Consider the following 14386-nt stretch of genomic DNA (forward strand, 5'->3'; position numbering starts at 1 on the left):
GTCCGGTGCCTCCTGCGTTCACCCCTCGGCGTCCTCCGAGCTAAGGACCCCCTCGGCCTCTCCTCCTAAGGGAGGCGCTCCGCAGCCTCCATCATCCTCACAGCTCCGCGCCGGCCTCCCTCCTGTGCCCAGCCTCCTCCTTTGGTGCCTGCTGAGGTGGCCTCCAAGGAGACGGGGGGAGCCCAACCTTAAAGACTTTATAATTTCATGTGAAAAAAAAAAAAAAACCCTACTCTTTTTTTTTTTTTTACGGTCCAAACCCCACTTTTTTTTTTTTAAGTTTTGAGCAGTTAAAGTTTTGATAGGATAAAGTTTATTTTGGTCACGTTTCATTTTGGGTGGTAAAATCCACCCTTTTCAGACCAAAAGCACCGCTGGAGGTCAGAAAACCTCCTTAGACCGTGCCTGGAGGAGTTTGAAAGGTTTAGGGGCGCGCTTTCATGGGGGATTTCTCCAAATTAGGTTGAGAGATCTTCCCAACCTTAAAGATTTTATCGTTTCAAGCTGAAAATAAACCTCTTTAAGGGACCACAAAATGGCCGCCCTCCCTGAGGGCCCCCTCAGCCTCCCTGCTGGGCCCGCCTGCACCGTGAGGGGGGAGCCGAGGCTGTGCCCCCCTTTTTGGGGTCGCCTCGAAAAAGAAATCGAAATTCTGAAGGACTCGGGGGTGGAAAACGGGGTTTTGTAGTTTTATGGCACGCAGTAAAGAGCAAAAGTTCAAGGATTTGGGTGGACAAATGAGGGGTCACACCCCAGCCCCATTTTGAGAGGAGAGAGTTTTCTTTGGGTAAATTTTGTTTTGAGAGGATAAAGTTTTGAGAGGACAAAGTTTACTTTGGTCAAGGTTTATTTTGGGAAAATCCACCCTTTTCAGCCCAAAAGCTCTGTTGGAGGTCAGAAAACCTCCTTGGAGGTCCAGAGTTTAAAAGGTTTAGGGGTGTGCTTTCATGGGGGATTTCTCCAAATTAGCTTGAGAGATCTTTCCAACCTTCAAGATTTTATCATTTCAGGCTAACAAGCAAACAAACAAAAAAAACTACTCTTTTTTTTTTTTTTTTTAAGGTCCAAACCCCACTTTTTTTTAAAGTTTTGCGCAGTTAAAGTTTTGATAGGACAAAGTTTACTTTGGTCACGTTTCATTTTGGGTGGTAAAATCCACCCTTTTCAGACCAAAAGCACCGTTGGAGGTCAGAAAACCTCCTTAGACCGTGCCTGGAGGAGTTTAAAAGGTTTAGGGGCGCGCTTTCATGGGGGATTTCTCCAGATTAGGTTGAGAGATCTTTCCAACCTTCAAGATTTTATAATTTCATGTGAAAAAAAAACTCTTTTTTTAAGGTACAAACCCCACTTTTTAAAATCCAACCCTCCCTTTTCAAGACCCCAAATTCTCACTGCAGGATTAAACCCTCCTTTTTCACACCAAATCCCAATTTTCAGTGCTAGGGGACCCTGTCTTTAGGGTCCGAAGCCTCATTTTGGGGTTTTAAAACCTTTCCTTTCAGTTCTAAGTCCATTTGTGAGGGCTCAAGGCCGAGCCTGGGGGAAACCCTGCGCCCCATGGGGGGGATTCTGCTGCCTTGGGTGGTTTGGGGGAGATTTAGGGGTTTTGGGGTGTTCTGGGGGCTTTTAGGGGGGTTTTGAGGGGACCTTGTGTTTTTTGGGGGGGGGTGCTTTCTGAAGCTTTATTTTCGGGGGGGGGGGGATCCTCGAGCATTGCGTTGAACCTCGAGTCCCACATTCAGTTTTTGCGACCAGGTGACCCTGGAGGTCTCTTCCAACCCTAACGACTGAGGACTGTAATTAGCAGAGCCCCCCCCGTTCCCAGAGCCCCCCCATTCCCTGACACGTCCCCGCGTCCCCCCCAGAAGCCACGGGCAGCCATCTCTCCTCAGCCCCTCTGTGCTCCGTGAGGGACCACAAAATGGCCGCCCTCCCTGAGGGCCCCCTCAGCCTCCCTGCTGGGCCCGGCCTGCGCCGTGAGGGGGGAGCCGAGGCTGTGCCCCCCTTTTTGGGGTCTTCTTCAAAAAAGATCGAAATTTTGAAGGACTGGGGAGTGAAAAATGGGGTTTTGTGGTTGTAGAGCACGTGGTAAACACAAAAGTTCAAGGATTTGGGTGGACAAATGAGGGATCAAACCCCAGCCCCGTTTTGAGAGAATAAAGTTTTATTTTGGTAAATTTTGTTTTGAGAGGAGAAAGTTTTGAGCAGTTAAAGTTTTGATAGGACAAAGTTTATTTTGGTCACGTTTCATTTTGGGTGGTAAAATCCACCCTTTTCAGACCAAAAGCACCGCTGGAGGTCAGAAAACCTCCTTAGACCGTGCCTGGAGGAGTTTGAAAGGTTTAGGGGCGCGCTTTCATGGGGGATTTCTCCAAATTAGGTTGAGAGATCTTCCCAACCTTAAAGATTTTATCGTTTCAAGCTGAAAATAAACCTCTTTAAGGGACCACAAAATGGCCGCCCTCCCTGAGGGCCCCCTCAGCCTCCCTGCTGGGCCCGCCTGCACCGTGAGGGGGGAGCCGAGGCTGTGCCCCCCTTTTTGGGGTCGCCTCGAAAAAGAAATCGAAATTCTGAAGGACTCGGGGGTGGAAAACGGGGTTTTGTAGTTTTATGGCACGCAGTAAAGAGCAAAAGTTCAAGGATTTGGGTGGACAAATGAGGGGTCACACCCCAGCCCCATTTTGAGAGGAGAGAGTTTTCTTTGGGTAAATTTTGTTTTGAGAGGATAAAGTTTTGAGAGGACAAAGTTTACTTTGGTCAAGGTTTATTTTGGGAAAATCCACCCTTTTCAGCCCAAAAGCTCTGTTGGAGGTCAGAAAACCTCCTTGGAGGTCCAGAGTTTAAAAGGTTTAGGGGTGTGCTTTCATGGGGGATTTCTCCAAATTAGCTTGAGAGATCTTTCCAACCTTCAAGATTTTATCATTTCAGGCTAACAAGCAAACAAACAAAAAAAACTACTCTTTTTTTTTTTTTTTTTAAGGTCCAAACCCCACTTTTTTTTAAAGTTTTGCGCAGTTAAAGTTTTGATAGGACAAAGTTTACTTTGGTCACGTTTCATTTTGGGTGGTAAAATCCACCCTTTTCAGACCAAAAGCACCGTTGGAGGTCAGAAAACCTCCTTAGACCGTGCCTGGAGGAGTTTAAAAGGTTTAGGGGCGCGCTTTCATGGGGGATTTCTCCAGATTAGGTTGAGAGATCTTTCCAACCTTCAAGATTTTATAATTTCATGTGAAAAAAAAACTCTTTTTTTAAGGTACAAACCCCACTTTTTAAAATCCAACCCTCCCTTTTCAAGACCCCAAATTCTCACTGCAGGATTAAACCCTCCTTTTTCACACCAAATCCCAATTTTCAGTGCTAGGGGACCCTGTCTTTAGGGTCCGAAGCCTCATTTTGGGGTTTTAAAACCTTTCCTTTCAGTTCTAAGTCCATTTGTGAGGGCTCAAGGCCGAGCCTGGGGGAAACCCTGCGCCCCATGGGGGGGATTCTGCTGCCTTGGGTGGTTTGGGGGAGATTTAGGGGTTTTGGGGTGTTCTGGGGGCTTTTAGGGGGGTTTTGAGGGGACCTTGTGTTTTTGGGGGGGGGTGCTTTCTGAAGCTTTATTTTCGGGGGGGGGGGGATCCTCGAGCATTGCGTTGAACCTCGAGTCCCACATTCAGTTTTTGCGACCAGGTGACCCTGGAGGTCTCTTCCAACACTAACGACTGAGGACTGTAATTAGCAGAGGCCCCCCCCTGTTCCCAGAGCCCCCCCATTCCCTGACACGTCCCCGCGTCCCCCCAGAAGCCACGGGCAGCCATCTCTCCTCAGCCCCTCTGTGCTCCGTGAGGGACCACAAAATGGCCGCCCTCCCTGAGGGCCCCCTCAGCCTCCCTGCTGGGCCCGGCCTGCGCCGTGAGGGGGGAGCCGAGGCTGTGCCCCCCTTTTTGGGGTCTTCTTCAAAAAAGATCGAAATTTTGAAGGACTGGGGAGTGAAAAATGGGGTTTTGTGGTTGTAGAGCACGTGGGAAACACAAAAGTTCAAGGATTTGGGTGGACAAATGAGGGATCAAACCCCAGCCCCGTTTTGAGAGAATAAAGTTTTATTTTGGTAAATTTTGTTTTGAGAGGAGAAAGTTTTGAGCAGTTAAAGTTTTGATAGGACAAAGTTTATTTTGGTCAATTTTCATTTTGGGAAAATCCACCCTTTTCAGACCAAAAGCACCGTTGGAGGTCAGAAAACCTCCTTAGACCGTGCCTGGAGGAGTTTAAAAGGTTCAGGGGCGTGCTTTCGTGGGGGATTTCTCCAAATTAGGTTGAGAGATCTTTCCAACCTTCAAGATTTTATCATTTCAGGCTAAAAAAAATCTTTTTAAGGGACCACAAAATGGCCGCCCTCCCTGAGGGCTCCCTCAGCCTCCCTCCTGTGCCCGGCCTCCTCCTTTGGTGCCTGCTGAGGTGGCCTCCAACGAGACGGGGGGAGCCCAACCTTAAAGACTTTATAATTTCATGTGAAAAACAAACAAACAAACAAACCAAAAAAACTACTCTTTTTTTTTTTAAGGCCCAAACCCCACTTTTTTAAATCCAACCCTCTCTTTTCAAGACCCCAAATTCTCACTGCAAGATTAAACCCTCCTTTTTCACACCAAATCCCAATTTTCAGTGCTAGGGGACCCTGTCTTTAGGGTCCGAAGCCTCATTTTGGGGTTTTAAAACCTTTCCTTTCAGTTCTCAGTCCATTTGTGAGGGCTCAAGGCCGAGCGTGGGGGAAAACCTGCGCCCCATGGGGGGGATTCTGCTGCCTTGGGTGGTTTGGGGGAGATTTAGGGGTTTTGGGGTGTTCTGGGGGCTTTTAGGGGGGTTTTGAGGGGAGCTTTGTGAAATTTTATTTGGGGGGGTGGGTCCTCGAGCACTGCGCTGACCCTCGAGTCCCACATTCAGTTTTTGGGACCAGGTGACACTGGAGGTCTCTTCCAACACTAACGACTGAGGACTGTAATTAGCAGAGGCCCCCCCCTGTTCCCAGAGCCCCCCCATTCCCTGACACGTCCCCGCGTCCCCCCCAGAAGCCACGGGCAGCCATCTCTCCTCAGCCCCTCTGTGCTCCGTGAGGGACCACAAAATGGCCGCCCTCCCTGAGGGCCCCCTCAGCCTCCCTGCTGGGCCCGGCCTGCGCCGTGAGGGGGGAGCCAAGGCTGTGCCCCCCTTTTTGGGGTCGCCTCGAAAACAAATTGAAATTCTGAAGGACTGGGGTGGAAAACGGGGTTTTGTGGGTTTACGGCACACAGTAAAGAGCAAAAGTTCAAGGATTTGGGTGGAAAAATGAGGGGTCACACCCCAGCCCTGTTTTGAGAGAATAAAGTTTTATTTTGGTAAATTTGGTTTTGAGAGAATAAAGTTTTGAGAGGATTAAGTTTTGAGAGGACAAAGTTTATTTTGGTCAAGTTTTATTATGGGAAATCCCACCCTTTTCAGCCCAAAAGCTCTGTTTGAGACCAGAAAACCTCCTTGGAGGTCCTCCTTGGACCATGCCTGGAGGACTTTAAAAGGTTTAAGGGCGTGCTTTCATGGGGGATTTCTCCAAAATTAGGTTAAGAGATCTTTCCAACCTTAAAGATTTTGTAATTTTTGGCTATAAACCTCTTTTTTTAAGGTGCAAACCCCACTTTTTAAAATCCAACCCTCCCTTTTCAAGACCCCAAATTCTCACTGCAGGATTAAACCCTCCTTTTTCACACCAAATCCCAATTTTCAGTGCTAGGGGACCCTGTCTTTAGGGTCCGAAGCCTCATTTTGGGGTTTTAAAACCTTTCCTTTCAGTTCTAAGTCCATTTGTGAGGGCTCAAGGCCGAGCCTGCGGGAAAACCTGCGCCCCATGGGGGGGGATTCTGGTGCCTTGGGTGGTTTGGGGGAGATTTAGGGGTTTTGAGGTGTTCTGGAGCCTTTTATGGGAGGCTGACGAGGGTGTGGGGTGTGGGAGCTGAGGCTGTGCCCCCCCTTTTTGGGGTCTCATGGCCAGGCGGGTGCTGTCGTTGGGGTCCCTTTGAGACCCGCGCCATGTCACGACATAAAAGCCGTCGCCGCCTCGCCGCCCCCCCCAGTGCCTGTCAGGACAGGGCAGGAGCGAGAGGGAGCGAGCCGGAGACCCCCCCAAACAGAGCTCTGGCCGGAGTCCCAGCCTCAAAGGACCCCAAAAAGTTTGGGATCTGAAGGTACCTCCCAAGGATCACCCACCCCAATGCTGGGGACCCCCTCACCCTGGGGGGCTCCTCCTTGCCCCACATTGCTCCCCATCGCCCTGAGGGGCTCATCCTCACCCCGAGGGGCCCCCCACCACCCCGGGGGTCTCCCCTTCACTTTGAGGGGCTTCTCACCACCCCAAGGAGCTCCGCAGCACCCTCGGGGCCCCCGCTCACCGTGGGGGGCTCCTTCTTACCCCACGTTGCTCCCCATCACCCCGAAGTGCTCCCCACCACCCTGGGGGTCTCCCCATCACTCTGAGGGGCTTCTCACCACCCCATGGGCTCCCCACAAACCCCAGGGGCTCCCGACCATTCCCCGAGGAGCTCCCCACCACCCTGGGGGGCTCCTGCTTACCCCACGTTGCTCCCCATCACTCCGACGGTCCCCCCACCGCCCCGAGGGGCTCCCCTTCTCTCTGAGGCCCTTGCCTGCAGGAGAGCCGTGGAAAGGATCTGCAAAGTGGGCGAGTTCCTGGCCAAGTGCTCGTGGCTGCGGGGCAAGGGCTCCGAGCCCCCCAGGGAAGCCCCAAGTCCCCAGAGCAAAGCTCTGAGAGACCACAAAATGGCCGCCCTCCCTGAGGGCCCCCTCAGCCTCCCTGCTGGGCCCGGCCTGCGCCGTGAGGGGGGAGCCGAGGCTGTGCCCCCCTTTTTGGGGTCTTCTTCAAAAAAGATCGAAATTTTGAAGGACTGGGGAGTGAAAAATGGGGTTTTGTGGTTGTAGAGCACGTGGGAAACACAAAAGTTCAGGGATTTGGGTGGACAAATGAGGGATCAAACCCCAGCCCCGTTTTGAGAGAATAAAGTTTTATTTTGGTAAATTTCGTTTTGAGAGGAGAAAGTTTTGAGCAGTTAAAGTTTTGATAGGACAAAGTTTATTTTGGTCAATTTTCATTTTGGGAAAATCCACCCTTTTCAGACCAAAAGCACCGTTGGAGGTCAGAAAACCTCCTTAGACCGTGCCTGGAGGAGTTTGAAAGGTTTAGGGGCGCGCTTTCATGGGGGATTTCTCCAGATTAGGTTGAGAGATCTTTCCAACCTTAAAGATTTTATCATTTCAGGCTAAAAAAAATCTTTTTAAGGGACCACAAAATGGCCACCCTCCCTGAGGGCTCCCTCAGCCTCCCTCCTGTGCCCGGCCTCCTCCTTTGGCGCCTGCTGAGGTGGCCTCCAACGAGACGGGGGGAGCCCAACCTTAAAGACTTTATAATTTCATGTGAAAAACAAACAAACAAACAAACCAAAAAAACTACTCTTTTTTTTTTTTTTTTAAGGTGCAAACCCCACTTTTTAAAATCCAACCCTCCCTTTTCAAGACCCCAAATTCTCACTGCAGGATTAAACCCTCCTTTTTCACAAAAAATCCCAATTTTCAGTGCTAGGGGACCCTGTCTTTAGGGTCCGAGGCCTCATTTTGGGGTTTTAAAACCTCTCTGTGCTCCCCTCTGTGCTCCGTGAGGGACCACAGAATGGCCGCCCTCCCTGAGGGCCCCCTCAGCCTCCCTGCTGGGCCCGGCCTGCACCGTGAGGGGGGAGCCGAGGCTGTGCCCCCCTTTTTGGGGTCGCCTCGAAAACAAATCGAAATTCTGAAGGACTAGGGTGGAAAACGGGGTTTTGTGGGTTTACGGCACACAGTAAAGAGCAAAAGTTCAAGGATTTGGGTGGAAAAATGAGGGGTCACACCCCAGCCCTGTTTTGAGAGAATAAAGTTTTATTTTGGTAAATTTGGTTTTGAGAGAATAAAGTTTTGAGAGGATTAAGTTTTGAGAGGACAAAGTTTATTTTGGTCAAGTTTTATTTTGGGAAAACCCACCCTTTTCAGCCCAAAAGCTCTGTTTGAGACCAGAAAACCTCCTTGGAGGTCCTCCTTGGACCATGCCTGGAGGACTTTAAAAGGTTTAAGGGCATGCTTTCATGGGGGATTTCTCCAAAATTAGGTTAAGAGATCTTTCCAACCTTTTTGTAATTTTTGGCTATAAACCTCTTTTTTTAAGGTGCAAACCCCACTTTTTAAAATCCAACCCTCCCTTTTCAAGACCCCAAATTCTCACTGCAAGATTAAACCCTCCTTTTTCACAGCAAATCCCAATTTTCAGTGCTAGGGGACCCTGTCTTTAGGGTCGGAAGCCTCATTTTGGGGTTTTAAAACCTCTCTGTGCTCCCCTCTGTGCTCCGTGAGGGACCCCAAAATGGCCGCCCTCCCTGAGGGCCCCTCAGCCTCCCTGCTGGGCCCGGCCTGCGCCGTGAGGGGGGAGCCGAGGCTGTGCCCCCCTTTTTGGGGTCTCCTCGAAAAAAAATCGGAATTCTGAAGGACTGGGGAGTGAAAAATGGGGTTTTGTGGTTGTAGAGCACGTGGGAAACACAAAAGTTCAAGGATTTGGGTGGTCAAAATGAGGGGTCGAACCCCTAACCCATTTTGAGAGGAGAAAGTTTTATTTTGGTAAATTTTGTTTTGAGAGGATAAAGTTTTGAGAGGACAAAGTTTTCAGAAGACATGGTTTTACTTTGGCAAATTTTTATTTTGGGAAAATCCACCCTTTTCAACTCAAAAGCTCCGTTGGAGGTCAGAAAACCTCCTTAGAGCGTGCCTGGAGGAGTTTGAAAGGTTTAGGGGCGCGCTTTCATGGGGGATTTCTCCAGATTAGGTTGAGAGATCTTTCCAGCCTTAAAGATTTTGGGGGAGATTTAGGGGTTTTGGGGTGTTCTGGGGGCTTTTATGGGAGGCTGACGAGGGTGTGGGGTGGGGGAGCTGAGGCCGTGCCCCCCCCTTTTTGGGGTCTCATGGCCGGGCGGGTGCTGTTGTTAGGGTCCCTTTGAGACCCGCGCCATGTCACGACATAAAAGCCGTCGCCGCCTCGCCGCCCCCCCCAGTGCCTGTCAGGACAGGGCAGGAGCGAGAGGGAGCGAGCCGGAGACCCACCCCGCGTGGAGCTTCATTCCCTCCCTTCGCGCCCCCCCTCACCATGGCAGACAAACCCCCCCCCGAGCGGCCCCGCTTGGCCTGGGTGGACAGCTGGGCCACCCCCATTGAGGAATCCTCCGACTTCCTCGAGGTGAAGCAGGAGGAGGAGGAGGAGGAGGTCGTGCCGCTGCCGGGCCGTGAGTGCAGAGAAACCCCCGCCACGAACGCGCCGAGCTCCCCCGGGGGGGGGCTCGCCGCCGCCCCTGCCGCCGCTCTCCCCTCATGGCCCCCTTCGCTGTCTCTCCCCCAGCCTTCGACGACCTGGCCGTGTACCAGGAGGAAGAGGAGGCCGTGACCACCATTGACGCCTTTGTAACCAACAAGCAAAAGGTAAAGGCGACCCCCGTGGATGCTTGGGGGCTGGGGGGGGGGCTCCCGGCCGGGGCTCCCCACCCTCACCGGGGGTCTCCCGCAGAGCCACCTGAGCGAGGAGCAGAAAATGAAGTTTCTGGAGAGCGTCTGCAGCGTCTGCACCACCGCCCGCGAGAAGGGGCTGTCGGCGGGCCTCGACTGCTTCTGTCGCCGCACCGACGTGGCCAGGCACATCGAGGTGAGAAGGGGGTGAGGCGGGCGGCCGGGGGGGGGCTGCTGCAACCTTGGGTGCCGCCGGGGGCTGGGGGGCCGGGTGCCAGCTCCCGTCCCGCTCCCCTCCCGCAGATCGTGCTGGCGTCGGAGCCCCAGGACCAGCTGCAGTCTCCGGTGCGAGAGCAAGCCATGCTGGCCGTCGCCGCCTTGAGGTACGCGCCCGGGGCCGCCTCCGGCCTCGACCGAGGGTTCTTGGGTTCGGGAGGCCGGCCTCGCCTCGCGCCCTCTCCTCGAGGCCGGGCCTCAGCTGCGGCCTCACTCCCCCCCCCTCTCCTCGCAGCACGGTGCAGGTGATCAAGGTGAGGGAGATGCTGCGGCTGCTCGACACCTGCTTCCAGAGCGTCTTCCTGCTGCCCCCCAAGGAGAAGCTGAACGCGCGCTTCTATGTGATGGTGGGTGCCGGCGCCCCCTCCCCTCCCCTCCCTCCCCTCCCCGGGGGGTTCCCCAGGGCCCTTCCCGGGGCGCCCCCAGCCCCACGCTCACCCCACGCTCGTTCCCCCCCCCACTCGCAGACCATGCACGCCGTGGACAGCATGCTGCAGCTGCTGCTGCTCAGCCCGCCGGCCACCAAGCTCCCGGAGAAGCTGCAGAGCGTCGTGCAGGTCTGTCCCGCGCCCGGCTGGGGGGCTTCTCGTCGTCCTGGGGGGCTTCTCGTCACCCTGGGGGCTTCTCGTCACCCCGAGGGGCTCCTCCTCACCCCAGGTTGCTCCCCCCCACCCCGAGGGGGCTCCCCTTCTCCCTGAGGGGCTCCCCCCCACCCCGAGGGGCTCCCCTTCTCTCTGAGGGTCTCTCCCCCACCCCGAGGGGCTCCCCTTCTCCCTGAGGGGCTCCCCCCCAGCCCCCCCAGCCCCCAGCCCCCAGCCCTCCCGAGCCCCGCCGGCAGCTCGCTTTTCTCCTCGCAGGCCCTGATGCGTTCTGCACCTCCGCGAACGCCCTCGCCCGCAGGAGAGCCATGGAAAGGGTCTGCAAGCTGGGCGAGTTCCTGGCCAAGTGCTCCTCGCTGGAGGTGAGCGGCTCGGCCACCCCCGGCCGCGTCGTTCCCCCCCCCTTTCCCCGCAGCCCCCAGAGCCTCGAGGCCGGGGCCTCCTCCCTCCCCGGCCTCCTCTTCAACCTCCTCCTCGCCTTCCGCAGCCCTTCGGGAGGTACCTGAAGATCTCGCAGAGGACGGACCTCATCCTCACCTGCCTGCAGCTTGTGACAGAAGGCGTGTGCGATGAGGACCAGCACTGGGTCTCCTTTCTGCTCGACGCGACCACCCGAGACCCCATCAGCTGGCTGGCGGACGTGAGAGCCCCCCCGCCCTGAGCCCCCTCCCCCGGCCCTCGACGCCCCCCCCGGCAGGGAAGGAAAGGAGGCCGCTTTTCACCCCCCCGCGTCCCCCCGGCAGGTCCCGCACTTCGTCAACTTCTTCTTCAAAACGCTGAAGAAGCAGCCGGCGCCCGACGTGCGGAAGAGGCTCCTGGAGCTGCTCGTCCTCCTCACGGAGTGCTTCCCCCGCTCCGTGCTCATGACCGTGCTCTTCATCTGCCCGTCCCAAGAAAGGTACCGGCCCCCGAGCCTCCAGGGCACCCCAAACCGCAGCCCCCAGGGCTCCCCCGATAACCCCCGCGGGGCCCCCGCCGATAACGCCCTCTCCGTGCCCGCAGCGCCTCGATGGACATGTGGGAGGTGATGTTTGCCGTGCCCGCCATGGCGAAGCGGCTCCTGCACGAGCTCCACCTGCTGCTGCACGACAGGAACATCCGCGAGTTCCTCGGGGTGGCCGAGGACCTCAGCCTCGTCCGCCTCAGCCTCCTCTACGCCCAGCGCCCCGAAGACCCCGTCCCCAAGGAGCTGCGGGACGTGGAGTGCCTGCAGCGCTGCCTCAGGACCGCCAACTTCCACCTGCTCTGGCTGGCGCTCAAAGGCCTGGCGGCGCTGATGGAGAGGCCGCAGCTGGTGAGCCTCCGCCCTCTTCCCCTCCCCGCTCCCGGCCTCGGCTGGCGGCGCGGCGGCCTCCTCACGCCCCGGTGTTTTCGGCGCAGGCCAAGGCAGGGCAGTGCCTGCTGCCGGACGTGCTGGAGACCCTGCAGTTCGGCAAGCCCCACATCACGGCGGCGGCCCTGGCGGTCTGCGGCAACATCCTCGGCATCGTGGAGAAGGAAGGCGGCCAGCCTCACCGCCCTCGAGCTGGTCGACGTGGTCAAGCCTCTCCTGGACAACGTAAGCGGGAGGACGAGCCTCCGCGGCCCCGCGGCGCCCGCCCGTGCCGGAGCCACGCAGCCGAAACCCCCGTCCCCCTTCCTCTTCCTCTTCCCCAGGAGGCCGCCGCGGTGCGGGAGAGCTCCATGAAGCTCTTCAAGGCGGCCATGGAGCGCGTGCTGTGGAGGCACAAGACGCAGATGTGGAAGAAGGTGCGCAAGATCCTCGTCCCGCTCTACCTGCGCATGAGCGACGAGACCCACAGCGTGGCCAAGGTAAGCGCCGGCGACGGAGGCTCGCGGCGAGGCCGGAGGGCGCGAGGAGCCGGCGCCGAGCCCCGTGCCTCCGCTGCCTCGCAGGCCTCCCAAGAAGCCCTCATGGCGGCGGCGGAGCTCTTGTGGTGGGATGAGCTGAAGGACGTGGCCCACATGGAGCAGACCTGGAGGATCAGAGCGTGCCTGGTGAGGGCGGCCTCCGCGGCGAGGCTGGCGGGGGGCTCTCGGGGGTTCCCCGAGGTGGGTGGGTGGGGGGGAAGAAACGGGGCCGGGGAGGCTCACCGAGCCTCGCGGCCTCTCCAGCTGCAGCAGGATCGAGACCGGGTAGAGAAGCGCCTACAGCAGAGCCGGGCGTACCTGGAGGACCCTCAGGCATCCGTGCGCGAGGAGACCGTGAGGTTCATCGGTGAGGCCACCTCCCTGCCCCAGCGGCCTCCGCAAGAGGCCCCGCGGCCTCCCCTCGCCCTGCCCGGGGCGGAGGCTGACGGGCGGCTTTGCTCCTAGGGCTCGCCGCGGAGCTCCTCCAGGACCAGAGCGAAGAGAAGCTGCGCGAAATCATCGACAGTGAGTGAGGGGAGCACTGGAGGCCGGGCGGGGGAGGACTGGAGGCCGGGCCTCCGCCCCGGGGGAGGCGCGGTGGAGGCTGGGGGGGGAACGAATCGGGGGGGCCGCGGGGCGCTCGGAGCGGCTGCTCCCCGCGTTCCTCCCGGCTGGGGGCTCCCGGAGGGGTCTCCGCGGCCCGGCGGAGGCTCCAGCCTCTCTCCGTCCTCCCGCAGTCCTGCAGCCCATGATGCACGACGCGGCGCCCTCGGTGCGCGCGGAGACCTCCCGCACCATCCAGGCCCTGCTGCAGCATCGCAAGTGGCTCCGGCGGCTGCCGGTGCCGTGGAACCCGCTGGCGGCGCTCTGCTGCTGGCCTCGAAGGCGCCGCCAGAGGCCGAAGACCGAGCCCCAGCCCGAGGAGAGCCCAGAAGGTTCCGGCTCTGAAGGGACGTCCAAGGACCCATCCCCCTGCCAGAGCAAGGACGACTAGCTCACCTCACGGCCGCAGGGGGTTCGGATGCCTGCAGAGGAGCCTCCGCACCCCCCCGGGCAGCCTGCTCCACGTTTTGCCGCCCTCACCACAAATAAATTTCGTCCCCATGTTTGTCCGGTGCCTCCTGCGTTCACCCCTCGGCGTCCTCCGAGCTAAAGACCCCCTCGGCCTCTCCTCCTAAGGGAGGCGCTCCGCAGCCTCCATCATCCTCACAGCTCCGCGCCGGCCTCCCTCCTGTGCCCGGCCTCCTCCTTTGGTGCCTGCTGAGGTGGCCTCCAAGGAGACGGGGGGAGCCCAACCTTAAAGACTCTATAATTTCATGTGAAAAAAAAAAAAAAAACCCTACTCTTTTTTTTTTTTTTACGGTCCAACACCCCACTTTTTTTTTTTGTAAGTTTTGAGCAGTTAAAGTTTTGATAGGACAAAGTTTATTTGGTCACGTTTCATTTTGGGTGGTAAAATCCACACTTTTCAGACCAAAAGCACCGCTGGAGGTCAGAAAACCTCCTTAGACCGTGCCTGGAGGAGTTTGAAAGGTTTAGGGGCGCGCTTTCATGGGGGATTTCTCCAAATTAGGCTGAGAGATCTTTCCAACCTTAAAGATTTTATCGTTTCAAGCTGAAAATAAACCTCTTTAAGGGACCACAAAATGGCCGCCCTCCCTGAGGGCCCCCTCAGCCTCCCTGCTGGGCCCGCCTGCACCGTGAGGGGGGAGCCGAGGCTGTGCCCCCCTTTTTGGGGTCTCCTCGAAAAAGAAATCGAAATTCTGAAGGACTCGGGGGTGGAAAACGGGGTTTTGTAGTTTTATGGCACGCAGTAAAGAGCAAAAGTTCAAGGATTTGGGTGGACAAATGAGGGGTCACACCCAGCCCCATTTTGAGAGGAGAGAGTTTTCTTTGGGTAAATTTTGTTTTGAGAGGATAAAGTTTTGAGAGGACAAAGTTTACTTTGGTCAAGGTTTATTTTGGGAAAATCCACCCTTTTCAGCCCAAAAGCTCTGTTGGAGGTCAGAAAACCTCCTTGGAGGTCCAGAGTTTAAAAGGTTTAGGGGCGTGCTTTCATGGGGGATTTCTCCAGATTAGGTTGAGAGATCTTTCCAACCTTCAAGATTTTATCATTTCAGGCT

The 14386-nt window shown here is 56.3% G+C and overlaps 1 protein-coding gene across 1 annotated transcript; it reads left to right on the forward strand.

Annotated features, from left to right (window-relative positions):
* The first annotated feature begins 8200 nt into the window (after positions 1 to 8200).
* LOC136788569 (uncharacterized) lies at positions 8201 to 13257 on the forward strand. The gene is made up of 13 exons (XM_066987129.1): positions 8201 to 9320; positions 9434 to 9513; positions 9599 to 9733; positions 9841 to 9920; positions 10049 to 10160; positions 10281 to 10470; positions 10671 to 10774; positions 10900 to 11052; positions 11156 to 11310; positions 11415 to 11706; positions 11793 to 12630; positions 12729 to 12788; positions 13001 to 13257. The coding sequence occupies exons 1-13, from the start codon at positions 9185 to 9187 to the stop codon at positions 13255 to 13257; spliced, it is 2592 nt and encodes an 863-aa protein (XP_066843230.1). The 5' UTR covers positions 8201 to 9184.
* Positions 13258 to 14386: the final 1129 nt, after the last annotated feature.

This window comes from Anser cygnoides, chromosome W (assembly GCF_040182565.1).
Source record: "Anser cygnoides isolate HZ-2024a breed goose chromosome W, Taihu_goose_T2T_genome, whole genome shotgun sequence".
NCBI classification, from domain to species: Eukaryota; Metazoa; Chordata; class Aves; order Anseriformes; family Anatidae; genus Anser; species Anser cygnoides.